The 19,198-nt window shown below is 35.4% G+C and overlaps 1 protein-coding gene and 2 long non-coding RNA genes across 4 annotated transcripts in view; 2 read left to right on the top strand and 1 right to left on the bottom strand.

The window, feature by feature from the left end:
* Positions 1–19,198, bottom strand: part of LOC116717809 (uncharacterized) — a 36,291-nt gene that overhangs the window by 3,419 nt on the left and 13,674 nt on the right. The window contains exon 2 of the long non-coding RNA XR_004338814.1: positions 6,345–6,348. This is a non-coding gene — a long non-coding RNA (uncharacterized LOC116717809). The remainder of the gene's footprint in view (positions 1–6,344; positions 6,349–19,198) is intronic.
* The window catches only part of LOC116717773 (CMRF35-like molecule 8), a 36,436-nt gene that overhangs the window by 6,358 nt on the left and 10,880 nt on the right, over positions 1–19,198 (top strand). Inside the window, exon 6 of one of the 2 annotated variants that reach the window (XM_032559388.1) lies at positions 16,062–16,163. In XM_032559388.1, coding sequence (XP_032415279.1) covers positions 16,062–16,163 — 102 coding nt within the window. Of the gene's footprint in view, positions 1–16,061; positions 16,164–18,086; positions 18,770–19,198 lie in introns of those variants that run through there. The other variant, XM_032559381.1, reaches the window with a different exon arrangement.
* LOC116717807 (uncharacterized) lies at positions 8,999–9,690 on the top strand. Its single transcript, XR_004338813.1, has 2 exons — positions 8,999–9,075; positions 9,157–9,690. It is a non-coding gene; the product is annotated as an uncharacterized LOC116717807 (long non-coding RNA).

The following is a 19,198-nucleotide window of genomic DNA, read 5'->3' as shown; positions in this document are numbered from 1 at the left end:
TTAAGGATGGAAGAGCTCCTTGCCATCACCCTAATTTTTAGTTCCCTTAAGATTTTAGGTAGCAAAAAACTTTTCTATTACTTCCAGTCAGAAGAAACATTTTGATAAAATTAAACTTTCATTTTACACTTGACTCTAACAGGGATATGAATAATTTTGGGTTTAACTAAATATGATTCATATCTAAAGTAGATTTGACCAAGTTTTGTATGGAAACATCATTAATATTATTAATTTATATATTTAAATATAATTCAACTGAATAAAGCTCAATGATAGGGGAGACTTTATCCTGAAATTTATCTATTTTTGTCCTGAAACTTTATTTTTTCAAGAATAATTAAACAATAATTATTGTAACCAATTCTTCAGTTGTGGAAAATTTTCTTTGCTTCTTTTTTATTTTACATGTTCACAGATTTTTAGGATCTAGATAAAGTATTAAATATAATCACAATGTTTAGAATCTTGTGCAGATGTGAAATATTAAATAAACTGTTAGACTGAATCTTATTCAACATGTTGCTGCATCATTTCTGACCCTGAAACAAGTTTATATATATAATATTTCACAACTGATCGTTGAATTAAAGAAATTCTGCTGCTCCTTTTCAGAGTTTGGTAGTTACTAGTTACATTTACTTGTAAATATTTTGTAAATATGTACTTTTAGGAGTATTTTTACTATGCTGTACTTCTTACTTTTACTTTAGTAATTTTCTTATAAAGTATCTCTACTCTTACTTGAGTAAAAATTATGGATTTTCTACCCACTGAATAAAAACATGTTTAAACCAAACATTCACCAGACAGACACACCTGCTGTTTTTGTTAAAGTTTCATAATTTTTTTTCTTCCATGAAAGTGATATGAAAAAATATTTTGCCTAATTTGTTTTTACTTTTATGAATTATTGTCATTTTCATCGTTAAAATGCCAACATTTTCACTTAACTTTATATTTTGGTTTGTCTGATGGTGTAATTTTTAAATATTAAATGATTGATAATTTGATCAGTTACTCGGTACTTGAATAGATTTTTTACCAACTACTTATTACTTTAATTTGAGGAAAAATATGTCGAAGTAGAGCTACTTGAGTACAACTTTTAGGTTCTCTAACCACCTTTGCTCCTTTTTCTAGCAGAAAAATTAATTAAATCTCAACAATGACACCAAATGAAACTGGATGCAGCAGATCAATATATCTGCATATTTACATGCAGATATGTAACATATGTAACATTTACATGCTGCATGCGAATACTGCATATTTGCAAAAATTGAAAACAATTTCAACTTTTTTTTTGCAAAAAAATGGAAAATTGATCATCATATTTACTGATCTGCATTTTTTTCAGGTCCTCCAGAAGAAACAGAACACGACAACTTCTCCAAGGTAAGACAGGAAGGAAAGAAGGAAGGCTTAACAATCATAATTAGCATTATTGTGTAAAATCTAAGTTTTCATTTATCTGGTTAATTAAATCTGAGTAAAGATATTTATCACATGACCAAAAAATAGCAAAAAAATAATTGTATCTCTTTATTTGGCTTCAAACACTTTTAATCTTAATGAAATAAACCAAAATCTAAGCTGTCACAGTTTTTTAAAAATAAATTAACTTTCTAATGGTTTAACAAACTAATATGTTATATTTTGCATGAAGGGAAATGATTAAACGTGAAGTTGCAAACTGAAATGTTTCTCCTTGTTTCCTTCCAGGCTAAAGATGGTGCAGTAGAGTACTCTGAGGTTCATTTCCTGAAAGCTGCCTCTACTTCAGCCGACAGCGCCCCCTGTGGTCATGCAGAAAACGTCACCTACTCAGAGATTCAGATGAACTTTGCAAACCACAGCGATGATTCTGCTCTTTACTCCAACATTAGTTTACAGCAGTAGCTCTGCTGTAAACTAAAAGGTTTACTGGTTTTAATTTTTTTTTTAAAATAGTAATTGATATTTATATATAAATACAGAAATAGTAGAGAAACTGAAATTTGCTTCCAGTAATTTTCTGTTTTCAGATCGCAAGAACATAAATATATAAAAGTAACAAAGGAGATGGAAATTAACTAAAGTTCTCTTAATATTTATATTTTCTCATTATTTCTGGTTATATTTAATAATTTAAGTTTAAGCAGTTCTCATCTTTGTGCTGACTTTAATTTTTGTTACTCCAGAACAAAATGTGTTTCTGAATGTTAATGTTGTCAAACTAAATGCTAACATTTTGATATAAAGGGACATACTTGTGTAAAAATGGTCAAAAATGCGTATATCTTTTTAATTTAAAGGTTACTGATCTCTTTTATTAGATTTCAATAAATAATATTTTATTAATTTACAGTTTCCTCCTTATTGTTTAGGAAAATTTATTGATTTGCTAAGTTAACAGAATTTAGCAACAAGGGAAAAAGTTAATTCATCTCTTACATAAGAACTTATGTAAATTAATATCCATAAAGACTCAGTAATTTAGCATTTGGATAGAAAATAAATGTAATGATCTCTATGTTTTTTAAATACAGAATTTCCTGTAATTTTACTGTGAAACCAAAAATTCTTGCAAAACAAATTGTAGTTTCCTTTAAACAGCTATGAAAAAACCTGATCAAGTGTTCTTAATAAAACAAAATGAACTCTTTGTTTAGTTTAAATTAGTTCAATTCTTTTATTCCTGATTTCTGAACAGTACTGACTGAATGTTTCCTCATCTGTAAGTAGTGATGTGATGTTTCTGTGGTTACCAAGTCATTCATTTTTACCACTCATTTATGTGAAGCTGTTTGCTTGAAGATCAGTGATGGTTTCTGTCTTGAAGCTGCAGCTTTTTTTAGTCCTCAGAAAGTTTTAAGCATTTGACGGCTCCTAGGATCTCTGGGACACTCAAACCCCTCCACCACGGTAAGGTGGCGGCCCACGGAGGGGAAAAATAAAACCGGAGGCAAAGAAAAAAACAGGACCAAACCATAAGACAGACAAGAACAAAAGCAAAACAAGATCAACTCAAGGACTTGAACTGACCCAAGAGCAGACAATACAAGACAGGATCAAATGCAAAACAAGACCGGTAGAATAAAAAGACAAGACAAACCAAGAACCAGAGCAGAAGCAAAACAAGATCAGATGCAGAAAAGGACCAAAACAGAAGCAAGACTAGATAGGATGCCAAAAACGGCCAGAGCAAAAGCAAATCAAGACCGGAAGAAAATCAAGGACCAAAGGAAAAACAATACAAGACCAGAAGCAAAGAATACCAAAACCAAGACATGAATTGAACCATAAAATAAGACCGGACGCAAAAAACAAGACAACATACAAGACCAGAAGCAAAAGAAGACCAGAGCAGAGATGAGACAAAACCAGAGCAGAAGCAAAGAAAATGAACAAAAAGATGATCAAGACGAGACCTGATGAAACACAGAAACAGGACCAGGCTGGAAGCAAAACCAGACAAAACTGTGAATAATATCAAACCTCCTACCTTTATGTAGCCTTCCGTTCATTTCATGCATGGAGAGAATCCAAGCTCTTTTCTTGTTGCTGTGAAAAAAGATCAGGCCACCAGCTTTATGTAGTCTACTGTGTTTGTTTAAAACTGCACAAATGATGTAAACTGGTTAAAAGTAACCTTAAGCAATGCCTCATATTGAGGATTCTTGTGACAGTGAACACGAGAACTTCCCTTTAAGAGGAAGACTTTAGAAAAAGAAGAACCTCCCTTTAAGAGGAAGACTTTCCAAATAACTGAAGATCAGCCCTCCTACCTTTATGAGTGATTGCTTAAGGTTCCTTTTTAACCAGTAATTGTAATTGATTATATTTCAAATACAAATCTAAACTGGTGGGTTTTTAGTCGAGATTTAAAGGAAGTCAGTGTTTCAACTGTTTTACAGTTTTCTGAGAGTTTGTTCCAGATTTGTGATGCATAGAAGCTGAAAGCTGCTTCACCTCGTTTGGATCTGGTTCTGGGGTTTGATGAATAATTTGTTTTTTTGTCCAATTCATCTTTTGGCCAAAAAAAGTGGTGGTGATTTTTATATATTTTATTTTGTAGCCAAACATCACTTTTGGTAAAAACATTACTGAGGACATTATTTTTTGAAAGGTCACAGTTTTATTTTCAGCATAATAAATATTTAGGAATAATTTGCATAAGAAATATTCATTATACTGAAAATTAAATCGTGACCTTCCAAAAATAATAACCTAAGTAAAAATCTTTTTACAAAAATTGATTTTGAAAAAAAACAACAAAAAAAAAAAACAATCTGCCAAGTGAGGGATTGGTGACCTGTCCAGTGTGTACCCTTCCTCTTGCCCTTTGACCCCTGGAGATGGATACCAGCACCCCTCTGAACCTGAAGTGTGCTAGATAAAGTAGGGATGGAAATAAAAATCACTAAAAAGTGATTTACACTTACTCTGGTACCAGCTGCAGAGGAACTGCTTTAGAGTCTACCACAAAAAATGAAAACAGCTGAAATAATTTAATAAAAACAGGCAACAAGCATTTTTTTATTTTATGATTGTACAATTCTCAAAAGATGTGCACCGAGTCTGTATTTTTGCTCTTTTTTTTTCCAAAACAACCTAAGCTTTCAGTATCTGTTATTTAACATCTCTGTCTATTAAAAATTGTGACAAACAGTATAAAGAGAAAAAAAAGCTGGAATTGAAATTTGAAGGTTTATTACTGAGCAAGAACTTCAAGATGACCGGGGCAAACAATTTCAACCCAACTATATTACATAAATGCAGAGAAAACTGAAGTCTGGCCTCCAATCGCCCCGGTCATCTACAAGTTCTAGTTCAGTAATAAACCTTTAAACTTCGATTCCGTTTTTTTTTTTTAAACTGTTTGTCACAATTTTTAATAGACAGAAATTTTAAATAACTATCAGATACTGAAAGCTGAAGTTTTTCTGGAAAAAAAGAGCAAAAATACAGACTCCATGCAAATTTTTTGAGAATTTCACAGCCATAAAATAAAAATAAATAAATACCAGGCGGCCCAGTTACAATTATGGTCATAAGAAGATTAACAGGAAGAATTTCCAAAAAGGAAAACTTCCTTTAAACAGGAAGACTACCAAACAAACCCAGCACTGAACCGTTTATTTACATTTGATAAAAGTAAATTTAAGCAATGGCTCTTATTGGGGATCAATGTGGTGACAGTGATGAGGAATAAGTTCCCTTTAACAGGAAAACTTTCCAAAAAAGTTTGTGCATAACAAATGAAATCAAGATTAAACTTCAAGAGGCTGTGTGTTTTGACGCAAAACCGGTTTAAACATTTAAATTATTGAACGTAAATTAAATTTGTTTCAGTTATTGACTTATTAAAGTATGGACCCTGTCTTTGAAATATGTAGATTAAATTTAAAATATTAAGTAGATACAAGAAATAAAAAAGGTATGCATTTTCAAAAATAAATAAAAGACCCAAAAACATTTAATATACATCCAAAATATAATTATCTTAATGCAGGTATACCATATCAACATCACTAAGAATATATAGGTATGCTATGAAGTTTTATTATAGTAATTTACTAAGCTGAGTCCCTTCCTGCAGTCTCTGAATTGTATTTGCCAAATCCTTGGCAGCCATTTTTCCTTCACATCACAACTGATTTTCAACCATGAATACCGCAGCACAAAAAACCCTGAAGACAAAATGATTTGCAACAGCAGAATCCTTCTCAGCTCATTGACTCTCAGCAGAGAATCAAACCAAACCAGCAAAGCTTCGGCCAAACGCTTAGGCCTTCGACAGCGTTAGCATCAAACAGCATTAGCACCAAACAGCGTTAGCACCAAACAGCGTTAGCACCAAACAGCGTTAGCATAGCATTAAACAGCGTTAGCATAGCATCAAACCCGCAGAAGACATGGCGGGTCGAACAGAAGCTTGACTTAACTTACCTTTGATGGGTCGGGCGGTTCCCCCAGGCAGCTTGAAGCCGTCCTCAGCTTCATTGTCAATCACCCAAGATATTCATTATCGATCAGCTGCTGGTTCCAGACACCATTTTCTTCCTCCTCTGATATTTCAGGGACGCCAGCAAACAAACCGCCGCTGAAACGCCATGGTCGCTCGGTCGCTCCTCCTCTGCTGCTCTGTTTAAACAGTAAAAATAGTTTTAATAACTTCATCAGGATGTAACACGGGGCGAAAGCACCCCGGATCGTGGCCGAGGGCGTGGCCCTAAAGCCAACTAGTAGACCTCTCAAATCTATTTAAGTAGTGTAGGGTTTCCCAATTAAAAATACTCAAGTAAGTCTGGCTCAAAATGATGAAACAAATAGCATACAAAAATATATTTTATTTATACTTCCCTTCACAATATTAAAATATACTTTATTATTCTAATTAAGACCTAATTTAGCACAGAGAGCAATCTAAGACACACAAAACACTGCAAACCAAACTAATAGAACCCAAATTAATCACACAAAAGAAAATAAACCTCCCATTAGCTAATTCATTAAAAGAAGGAATATAAACTCTGGTTTTGGTTCTGTGGTGCTTTGCTACACCTCCAGCTCTAGAGGATAATCTAGTTAGCCACTTAACTGAAACACCGAGAAAAATATGGAGTGAAAATAGTGTCAAAAAGATTTGTGTGTGCGTAAAATGATTTGTGCGTGCGTAACAGGATTTGTGCGTGTGTAAAAAGATTTGTGCGTGCGTAAAAAGATTTGTACGTGCGTAAAAAGATTTGTGCGTGTGTAAAAAGATTTGTGCGTGCGTAACAGGATTTGTGCGTGCGTAAAAAGATTTGTGCGTGCGTAAAAAGATTTGTGCGTGCGTAACAGGATTTGTAAACCTTAAAAATAAAATACATGTTGAAAAAGTACACACAAATCACCTGGTACGCACACACAAAACTGCAGTTACACACAAATCCGGTTACGAGTGCACAACTATTTTTGAGACTCATTTCACGCCTCGGTGGAAGCTCCAAAATTTGTGTGTAGATGGTGCGTTTACATGCTAGTAAAAGCTGGGACATCTGAGTTTTCTTCGGAACTGTTTCTTTTTTCCATAGTTCAATACGTATTTCTCTCTTTACTTGTCTCGTGGCTTAGACATATTTTTGTGAGAGAAAAATACATACGTCATTACACCCACGTCTACTTTTTAATACTATAAGATTGTTTATATATGAATCTGCATTTGGGACCTATACAACTGTAATTACTTGGGTAAAAAATTCAACCACTAGGTGGTGGAAGTTTATTCCGCTCTGACTGGGAAAAGCCTTCATTCAAACTGAGAGAAGAAACAAGAGAATGGCGGGTCAGCCGAGTGATCGTGTTCGTGGTCTACCGCCGGAAGTAAGTGGATGTTAAAATTTGCACGTTTTACTGACCGTTGTAATGCGTATTTTTTAGATTATTTCAGATTACGTTTTACGTTTCAAGTAGTTCGACCCAAAGTTCTCGCCCTTCTATGTTAGCAATAGTCTACGTTAGCTAAGCTACTATTAGTCCTCATTAGTATCACGCATCGGTACAGTTTAAAACAGTATCTTCCTGGCCCATTACAGCTATGTCTACGTTTATCACCAGGCTCAGCTATTATTTGAAGGATTCATCCCAGTTCTCCTCACTAATTGTAGTTCTTGATTTACATTTTTTTTTAGTTCTGCTACAGACTTATGTTTCGTCTATCACCTATATATTTTATATCTTACTGTAATCACTTAAGATTTACTCTTCTCTACATTTCTTCCTGGAATATGATGGTCATTGCTTTCATACCAGAAATAAATACGTAGAACATCTCTTAACAAATGTACAAATGTATTCTATGCCATACATATACATCTGCACCGTTTTTTTATATTAGTTTCATGCAGATCATCAATATTTCAAATTTTGAAAATATAACCTCATCCAACACTGAAGCACTTGTAAGCAGCTGAATATAAGTGTAGTAACTCGGCTGAATCTTTAAAATATTAATATTTCTGTTACTTCATTATGAGCAAACCACATTTCTCATTACTTCCATGTGATGACTTACATTTTTGGACAGATAATATGTTAAGTTGTGCTTCACATTAACTAAATTGTAATTGTAGCCATCTAGTGAAATTATATTTCTATTGTCCCCAAAAAGTGCTAATAATGTCAAACTTATGATAAATTACTGTATTGACAGTGTAATGGTCAACTTTAACAAACTGTTCTTTAATTCACTTTTTAACTGTTTTGAAGGACTTGCTGACGCTCATTTAAGAAAATGGAGAGAGATCAACAAGATCAGTGGGTATGTTGCTAAACAGTAATTAAACAATATGAACAATTTGAAAATAAATATTTTTCGCTTGATAGTGCCATGGTCTTATTTTTCAAGTCGCAATAATTGTGAGGCTTTGTTGGTTCTTCTTATGAAATTCAGTGTTACTATGACATCGGATGAAATGGGACAGTCACACAGATGCAATCCTAGCCTATGTGTGAGGCTGTGTTCCTAGGTGAACAACCTCGTCTCAGTTGTGACTGGGGGCGCTGATCTCTGCATGATGTGGGTGCAGGGGAGAGTGCACCCACATCATGCAATTTTTTTACATATAAAATGAGATTTTTGTCTTGCATCTTTAACCAACCACTTCAGTTAAGAACTGATTTTTTGGGGGGTGTTTTTGCTTTTTAATCTTTAAATTACTTTGATATTATTTAACACTGGAGTGTAAGAACCTTATGTAAAACTACAAAATAAGAATGGGGTGAAACACTTTTTCCACAACTATGTGTGTATAAGTAACATTTTATATGCTTTCACACAGGATAGAGAAGTTGTGGCGTGATCTGTGGATGGGAGTCACATGTGTTTTCTACAATGTTCTACACCAACTGGAGGAGGAAAACCTCTTGGATCTTAGCAATCCTCTGCACTTGTTTTGCTGTCATTATGTTTTCTTGCCTCGCTTGCAAGTGAATGTTGACATATTTAAACAAGGATGGGACAATCACCCACTGAGAACTGAACAAAACCTCACTCCAAATCAGTTGTGGGAACTGGGACAGATCGGACATTCAGTGGTTGACCCAGAGGTACTTGAATGTCTTTTTTTGTTATTTCAAATGAAACAACAAATGTTTTCCACCAGCTATAATGCTATGTATGTTTTGCAGATTCCCCATATAAACTGGGAGGAAAGTGGGCTTGTTCCTGATCCACATGCTGAATTGCGAGTACCAGAGTTGGACAGCCCACTTACAGAAGATCAGATGGAGCTTCTCCGTGAAAACATTGACCCCCTACAACCTTCAGAGTCTAGTGGCATGGACATTTACATGGATACTCTGCAATATTTGGAAACTTTACTTGTGACAAATTAGATGTCACTTAAATTTAAATGTTTGTAATGAACAGCATTTTCAATACCATTTATTTAAAAAATCCATCAAACATGTACAAATATACAAGCAAGTACAAGCTAGAGAAAGAACCAGCTGGCAAAAATGTTAACTTTATAAAGTTTAATGTACACCAGAAACATGAAAATTATTTTATGTTTGAATGCCAAACATTTGTGGAATATTTCAGCAAAAAACCACATGATGAACAGGGATGCCTGACAAACATTTAGTAGTCACCTCAGGAACACAACTTCATGTCAAGACTGTGTTGATGGACATTATTTGTAAAAAAAAAAAAAAAAAAAATGCAAGGCTAATAATAAAATTACTTTCTATTTTAACTGACTTGCCATGTCGAACTGCAATTTTTCAACAAATGAAACATCAATACATATTTATCAAATAAGACCAAACCCTGTCTCTACTGATTTCAGACACACATTCATGTCGGCTGACAGGGCCTGGTAGGTGGTGTAGTGAGTTGGTAGCTGTAATCGCTCACTACAGGTTGAAGACGTCGGCATATGGTTAGGTCCAGTTGACAGGACAACTTCAAGCTTCAGCTCTTGGCAAGGGACCTCCCAGCCAACCCAGAACCTCAGCAGCTCGCGCAGTTTGTCTGAAGACGCTGTGAAAAGTATAAATTAATTTGTTTTAGATACATGTGGAATTTTCTGTATAATTGAATCATTCATAAAGTCGCGTTTGAGATATTTAGGCAAAAGTATTTTAAATATAAGCAACAGATCCATATAAATGTGATATCATTAAAAAATCAAAATCATTTGAATACCTTTTACCTTGTTAACTGATTGACCTCCTGTCAAAGCATAGACTAAGAGAAACACCATGTTTCCTGTGGCATCTATATAATAATGTGATTTATTCGTTGAAGGTCCTCAAAATGTGGTGTTTTGTGAATTGCATTCCTTCTCAAATACAACTGAATCGTATTTTTGGTGCAGCGTAAACACCAGACACCTTCTCACTTTACTTTAAGTCTGTTCTATAGCCACATAGTCTTTTTGTAACTGGTATACAAAACTGTTTGGAAACCTAACAAGGGCTTTGCATCCTTTTTCCACCAAATGCAAATAATTACTTTATATGAATACTGCTAATGTACCTAATTTATCTGTGCTGTGTTGTAAGACATGATTAGCAGAAATATGCTGGTATGTAATGCACATGTCTTTTGTCATTTTCAAAATAACATAAATACTGTCAAAATGCTCATGCAGACATATTACCTTCTTCGACAAACTGACGGAATAACCACATCCACTTCGGACGGTAGACCACGAACACGATCACTCGGCTGACCCGCCATTCTCTTGTTTCTTCTCTCAGTTTGAATGAAGGCTTTTCCCAGTCAGAGCGGAATAAACTTCCACCACCTAGTGGTCGAATTTTTTACCCAAGTAATTACAGTTGTATAGGTCCCAAATGCGGATTCATATATAAACAATCTTATAGTATTAAAAAGTAGACGTGGGTGTAATGACGTATGTATTTTTCTCTCACAAAAATATGTCTAAGCCACGAGACAAGTAAAGAGAGAAATACGTATTGAACTATGGAAAAAAGAAACAGTTCCGAAGAAAACTCAGATGTCCCAGCTTTTACTAGCATGTAAACGCACCATCTACACACAAATCTTGGAGCTTCCACCGAGGCGTGAAATGAGTCTCAAAAATAGTTGTGCACTCGTAACCGGATTTGTGTGTAACTGCAGTTTTGTGTGTGCGTACCAGGTGATTTGTGTGTACTTTTTCAACATGTATTTTATTTTTAAGGTTTACAAATCCTGTTACGCACGCACAAATCTTTTTACGCACGCACAAATCCTGTTACGCACGCACAAATCATTTTACGCACGCACAAATCCTGTTACGCACGCACAAATCTTTTTACGCACGCACAAATCTTTTTACGCACGCACAAATCTTTTTACGCACACACAAATCTTTTTGATACTATTTTCACTCCATAGAAAAATCGCGCCTTGGTGAGAGCATAATATGCAATGTCAGCCTCCTGCAATACCAAAATGACAATAAGGTATCTGCTGACAATAATACAGCGATATAAGGTAAGATGAAAAAGTAGTACCTTAATCGGTCTCCCAACAGCTACTTTCAAATGCTTACAGTGAAACAGCCACTAAAATGAATCCTAAAAAGCAGTTAAAAAGGTCAGTGTCAACGTTATAAAAAGCAACCCAACATTACCCAGAACCAGACAAAGGTGACAAAAATCCATTTACCACAATGTGCAAACCCTGGTGTAGCAGCTCATCGAGCACGGCGCCAGCCAACGGATCAAACTGCTGCCACAATGGACCCGACTCCTGTCTTTGGCTGGCACACCTGGTGCCTATATATGCTAACGAGCCCAACACCGCTGCCACATGAAAGTGGAGGCGGGGACACGGGGCATGATGCGTTCAAAGACCCGCCTTCTATGGGAATTTACAACCATTCTATGTAAGCACAATTTAAACTAATAATCCACCCGGTTACAAGGAACAAAACAAACAACTTTAAATAAAGTTTCCGAAATATAACTTATCAAATAACCAACGCAGCCATTTCAAACATGGCTCCCCAGCGACTTACTCGTCCTCAGCAGCGTATCCTCAGCAGGTCATGGCGTCATATTACTAGGCCTCCATAACACGGAGACGATTTCAGGCAGAGACGCAAAAGTTTGGAGTTATTTAGGCTGAGAGTCCAAGAGAACTCGGCTTCTTAGGCGATTAGAAAAGATCATTTTCAATCCAGGTTCCAGAGTTTATGAATATCAGACCGCTGGTTTGATGATTCCGTGCAACCAGATGCAGATGGCGTCTTTAAAAAAATAGATGACGTGGCTCCGCCAAATTTCTATCATTGTCTATTTATATTTACTGATAATTTAATCACGTTTCAATTTTTATATTTATGTCTTGCAGTTCCAGCTGGGTTGGGGGGTCATTTAGTAAAAAGAAATTTGACTTAAAATTTGTGGATAGCAAATATTCTGTAAAAAATACATATATTGTGGCGAGGTTGTATTATAACTTGGACAAAGAAAAATGACTGGCCAAGGCCAGAGATCACTTCAGTGAAATTTATTATGCTTTTATTCAGGTGAGCAAAGAGGAGAGGTGCAGAATATGTAAAATGACGTTCAAGGCAGATTAAAAACAGACAAACTGCAGAACCTTCAGTGTAAGAGTCCGTCACCTTCAGTGTGACTTGTCAGGGAGTCTAACTACAGACCATGGGCGTAGGTTTGGGTATGGACGGTCGTGACATGTCACGACCAATATTCAAGGGATATAAAATAGTCCCGACCAATTTTTGCCATATTAATTAAAAAAAACAACCATATGTATTTTTTAACAAAAACAAAATAAATAAATGAAAATCTACATTGATTAGTTTAATATTTCAATATACTACACAGTGGTAGCATTCATTTTAAAATTCGCTGTTATGAACTATGACGACCCGCTGTTGGCTCACAGAACGTGGATCTACGTTCTTTGATTAGCTGCAACAGGCGGCGGCCAGCTGGCCACACGCGGAACGGAAGCTTGGTCCATGGTGCTGACAGTGAACGCGTCTCCTTCTGAGTTTGACATTTATTATGAGACATGAGACCATGTCGCCACCAAAAAAGAAAAGGACGACAGACATTAGAAGTTATTTCGCTACCTCGGCTGTAAGTACAGTGAGTGGACCCATAAGTTAGATATCTATCACGCAATAATATCTCAACAATTGGATCTTTTTCCTGAAGTGCAAGAAGTCATTTTTTGTTCTTATCTGCAATTGTGTTTGTTGTATAATCAGTAGATCCAGAGGATATTTCTTTTGATCTTACTTGTAATGTTTGCTGAATTTTGAAAAGGAGAAAGTAAAGTGTTCTTTAACTGATCTGCTGAGTATGACTGTATCTGGTTTTATACACATGATGTATGATCAAGTTATGGTTGGGGGGAGGGGGTTATTAAGCCAATGTGGTGCCTCCCACACTGGTTAAAAATGGTCGGTGCGGGTGGGGGCGGGGGGGGCTCAGTAAGTTGTAAGGTCCCACCAAAACTTAGACCAAACCTACGCCCTTGCTACAGACTGACTCCCTGAGGTGCAGAGCCCTGTTTTTAAAGCCACAGGCTCCGCCCACAGAAAGAACCAAACAAGAACAAAAAACTAAATTACTTCTAACTCAACTAAACTCTTAAAATACAGCATTTTCCCCTTCCAAATAAGTCTTCTAAAGACATCTGATCTGTTTCTGACTCATTTTGCTGCTTGTGGGCTCAATGTTGGCGTGCAAGACGTTAAAGGATTTTCAAAATAAAAAATCATCCAGACTCAGATAATACATAAGACGGAAATAATTAATTATTTCTTGTGCGGCCCGGGAACCACTGGTCCACGGACCGGTACCAGTCCGCAGCCCGGAGGTTGGGAACGACTGGTTTAGGATAAAAAAGTTGCTGGAGGAACAAACTGCTGAAGGTGTGAAGTGATTTAAATGCTCTAAAAATAACGGCAGTAAGTTTTGCTTCAAATACAAACAGTGTGATCCTATTTTCTCATAGTTGTAAATGTTAGCTTGTAACAATAAAGTTGACTATTGGAGCATAATTTGAATTTAAGGTGTAGAGGGACCTCTGGTGTTCAGAGGAGGAACTGCATCCAGCAGAGACGTTCCTGGTTTATCAGTGAAGCAGGAAGAGAAGCTGAGTTAGAAACCATCTACTCTCAGTCCTTCATCCTCAGTTTATCTGTGAGGAATAAACTGAGGAATAAACAAATTTTTAACTTGAACAGTTTTAAACTGATCTCTGACTTTTCTTCCAGTTTCATCTGTTATTTTCTCTTGACAAGTTGGTCAAATACTGATATTGTAAAGCTCAGAATCTAAACTTCACACATATGCAGGAATGTAGTAATTTATATTAAAATAAAAAAAATAAAACTCGCCTCCCATAGAGCTCAGAGTCTGTTGTTTCAGAAAACTGTTGGTTTTATAAAAGTCATCTAGTCTAGGACGAAGAGGAAACAACTGCTTGTTTCAACATTTGCAATACAAATAAAGAGGAACATCAGAGCAGAAGTAACTCAGAGAGCAGCAATAATGAGACACTTCTTAATTAAACAAAACAGAGAAAAATGTTTATTTCTTTCACCTAAACTTTAATTTACAGCCTTTTTCAATGAAGATCTTTTATATTAAAAAACAAAACATTATTAATCCAGTTATTTAGAGAATTAAATTTAAATTTGAAGTTATTCTAAGACATATAAGTTCATTTGTGATTATATTCCCACTGTATTATAATATACAATCAGTTCAGTTAAATGCATACAAATATTTTTTCTTCAAGCAGTTGAATCTTACAGTAACTACTGACTGTTTTTCTCCTCAGCAGCTCTGCAGGATGGAGAAACTCTGAGAACCTACAGAGGAAAGGAAGGAGGAAACATCACAGTTAGATGTGAATTTGTTTACTTTGGAGAGAAAAGGTTCCTTTGTAAGGAAACTTGTGAAGGAGAAAATATTCTCATTGTAACAACTAAATATACAGATCAGAGAGGCAGATTCAGCATCAGATATGAAAAAAGAAATATTTTTTCATCTGATATTCTACATGTGAGCATCACAGATCTGAAACCGTCAGACTCAGGACGGTACCGGTGTCGCTCCGATGAAACCTTACATGGACCTCTATACGATGATTTTTATCTTGTTGTGACTGAAGGTGAGTTTTCTGGGTTAAACTCAGATTTCAGGATATCTGATTTACAAAGCCATCATCTCCAAACTGCGACTCATGAAGACACAAATCAATAATAAAAACAGGAAGAATATAAATTTAACCTCAGTGGTTATGATTCTGTTTCATTCTCACATCTTCAGATTCTTCAGAACCAAAATGGACTCAAAGACCTTTTCTAGGATCAACTTTTCTCCCAACATCAACTCAGAGTTTCTCTCCTTCTCCATCTGAAACCATCAAACGCTCTGAGAAACCAGCTGCAGCTCCAGGTTCATCATCTGTTCATGTTTATTAAACGTTAATGAGACGATTTGGGTTTGTTGAAGTCCAAATTTATCAGTGAATCTCAAAGATGGTAAAGAAACCATTAAAAATAAAAGGCTTAACATTCAATAAACAAACAAAATTACAGAAAATAATGTAACTAAAACTACTTGTGGTTCATGTGTTGGTTATTGGTCTTGGACCAGAAAACCAGTTGACTCACATCATGATGCGTTGAGGTTTTATGGCGCACTATCTCATTTTTGTCTTGTATACGGTAAGGTAAAATGAATATTTAATAATCAGTCATGTATTGTGACCATTTTCTACGATTTTAGCTAAAGAATGAATAATTTTTTAAATTCCTGTGAAATTCATTGTACCAGCCTCTGCACTGTTGCAGGTTTGATGTTTGTGCTGCAAACTTTAAATATTTATTATTTTATACCAGCACAGATTAAACTGAATGAATGAACATCTATGTTCTCTCATGTCAGAGTCAGATTAATGTGCAGGGATGCCGACATCTAAATGTTGTCAGTAACAAAGATGAAGATCATCAGCTGTTTATATCAGAAGAGCCACATTTTTCACCTTGTCCTGATCAAACCAAGCTGTTCTCTCTTTAACTCCCCTGCAGGTCTGCAGCTTTATGTGATTCTGTCTCTGGTCGTCAAGATCATCTTGTTATCGACACCTTTGGTGATTTTCTGCTGGAAGAGGAGAACCACGAAAAGCAAAGGTGAGAAAACACAGAATACGTTGTTTCTGTAAATCAGAAGTTTGATCTCTGATCTGAATGTTTTTCAGATTCTGCTGTGGAAACTGAGAACGCAGAAAAAATATTTACAGTTTATTCCTGAACTGAAACAATCAGAGCTCAAAGTACAGATGAAGAACGGTTAGTCTCATGTTTTCACAATAAAATAATCAAAATGAATCATATTGCACAGTTTCATAGAGAACCTAAATGTTGAAATAAGCTCTATTACCTGGCTAAAAATTGTTCCTCTATTCAGTGTTGCATAAGTTTGAAAGATGATCTAATCACTGTGCTGTGGCCGTTTTAATGTTTATTTTTAACATGTTTTAAGTATGTAAATGTTTTCATGTTCTCCATTTATATTTTTGCCTCTTTTGTTTGATTTATTGTGCCCATGTGATATATATTGGTTCTTTATGATGACATTTCTCTGCTTTTTGCTTTTTCTCAGTTTTAAATATCCTTTTGAACAAGTTTAGCAATGAAGCAAATAAATCTTTTTGTTATTATTTAACGGGAATATTTTTCCAACTGTGGTTGAAGAAGTTATGTATTTAAAGTGTTTATATCAATTTATTTTTGTGAGGTATTTTTCAGTGTATTACTGGTCTTTTAGAGAAAATGTGATGTTTTAAAAAAACATTTCCTAATTAATAAAATTTGTTTTCATTCTTATAATCCCAGTGTCACATGACTATGTTTGGAAAATGTTCTATTTTATTTCTATATTAATAAAAACTGAATATATTGCCTTTTTGGTATTATCCATTTCAGCACAACTTCACATGTTGGAATTAGACTTTGACAGATTTCAGGGACACATTGCACTTTAAATCAGACAAAAGAATATAATCCAAATTAGAATCATTTAGATTTTTATTGAAAAATGAAACCTGCAAAAATAACAATTATATTTATTACTTATAACACAAATACAGATTTGCATTTCTAAAATCTTTACCTAAATATCACAAACAACCATGTTATAAAACCTACATTTATAGTGATAAAGTGATAAATAAGGTCATCTGTTTCCCTTTGAACCATCAGTTTGGATGTTTAGAGGCACAGTCAACTAATTAATGTTGTGATGTTCTAAAATATTAAAATTTTAACCTAATCTAATGTTTTTTGAATATAGAACTATTGTATTTAATTGAAACAGTTAGTGTAGTCCTACATGAGAAGCAAACTGTTTCATCGGATCAGCAATAATCTACAGAAACTTTGACTTTGCAGTAGAAGTAGGAGGATTGTGACCTCTGGTGTTCAGAGGAGGAACTGCATCCTGCAGAGAAGTTCCTGGTTTATCAGTGAAGCAGGAATAGAAGCAGAGTTAGAAACCATCAGCAGCTCAGGATGAAGGTCTGTCTCACTCTGATCTGCCTCTTCCTCCTCAGTGAGTACATTATTTTATTTATATCAGTTTCTCTGCTGTCAATCCTTCATCCTTTCGGTTTATTTAAAAGTTTTTCTACTTTACTGAAATGTTTTAAGACGACTCTGTTTCTGTTAGTTTCTGTGGTAAAAGATGTCGATCTGTTTAAAAATAACTTCCGTCATATTTGTCTTGCAGTTCCAGCTGGGTTGGGGGTCATTTAGTAAAAAGAAATTTGACTTTAAATCTGTGGATAGCAAATATTCTGTAAAAAATATATATATTGTGGCGAGGTTGTATTATAACTTGGACAAAGAAAAATGACTGGCCAAGGCCAGAGATCACTTCAGTGAAATTTATTATGTTTTTATTCAGGTGAGCAAAGAGGAGAGGTGCAGAATATGTACAAATGACGTTCAAGGCAGATTAAAAACAGACAAACAGCAGAACCTTCAGTGTAAGAGTCCGTCACCTTCAGTGTGACTTGTCAGGGAGTCTAACTACAGACTGACTCCCTGCGGTGCAGAGCCCAGCTTTTAAAGCCACAGGTTTCACCCACAGAAAGAACCAAACAAGAACAAAAAACTAAATTACTTCTAACTCAACTAAACTCTTAAAATACAGCCTTTTCCCCTTCCAAATTAAGTCTTCTAAAGACATCTGATCTGTTTCTGACTCATTTTGCTGCTTGTGGGCTCAATGTTGGCGAGCAAGACGTAACCTAAAGAATCTGGTTAAAGGATTTTCAAAATAAAAAATCATCCAGACTCAGATAATACATTAAACGGAAATAATTAATTATTTCTTGTGCGGCCCGGGACCAATTGGTCCACGGACCGCTACCAGTCCGCGGCCCGGGGTTTGGGAACGACTGGTTTAGGATAAAAAACTTTCTGGAGGAACAAACTGCTGAAGGTGTGAAGTGATTTAAATGCTCTAAAAATAATGTCAGTAAGTTTTGCTTCAAATACAAACAGTGTGATCCTATTTTCTCATAGCTGCAAATGTTAGCTTGTAACAATAAAGTTGACTATTGGAGCATAATTTGAATTTAAGGTGTAGAGCGACCTCTGGTGTTCAGAGGAGGAACTGCATCCAGCAGAGACGTTCCTGGTTTATCAGTGAAGCAGGAAGAGAAGCTGAGTTAGAAACCATCAGCAGCTCAGGATGAAGGTCTGTCTCACCTTGATCTGCCTCCTCTTCCTCAGTGAATACGTTATTTTATTCATATCAGTTTTTCTACTCTCAGTCCTTCATCCTCAGTTTATCTGTGAGGAATAAACTGAGGAATAAACACATTTTTAACTTGAACAGTTTTAAACTGATCTCTGATTTTTCTTCCAGTTTCATCTGTTACTTTATCTTGACAAGTTGGTCAAATACTGATATTGTAAAGCTCAGAATCTAAACTTCACACATATGCAGGAATGTAGTAATTTATATTAAAGTTTAAAAAAATAAAACTCGCCTCCCATAGAGCTCAGAGTCTGTTGTTTCAGAAAACTGTTGGTTTTATAAAAGTCATCTGGTCTAAGACGAAGAGGAAACAACTGCTTGTTTCAACATTTGCAATACAAATAAAGAGGAACATCAGAGCAAAAGTAACTCAGAGAGCAGCAATAATGAGACACTTCAT

This window comes from Xiphophorus hellerii, chromosome 1, assembly GCF_003331165.1.
Source record: "Xiphophorus hellerii strain 12219 chromosome 1, Xiphophorus_hellerii-4.1, whole genome shotgun sequence".
NCBI classification, from domain to species: domain Eukaryota; kingdom Metazoa; phylum Chordata; class Actinopteri; order Cyprinodontiformes; family Poeciliidae; genus Xiphophorus; species Xiphophorus hellerii.
This window is presented reverse-complemented; position numbering and strand designations above follow the sequence as displayed.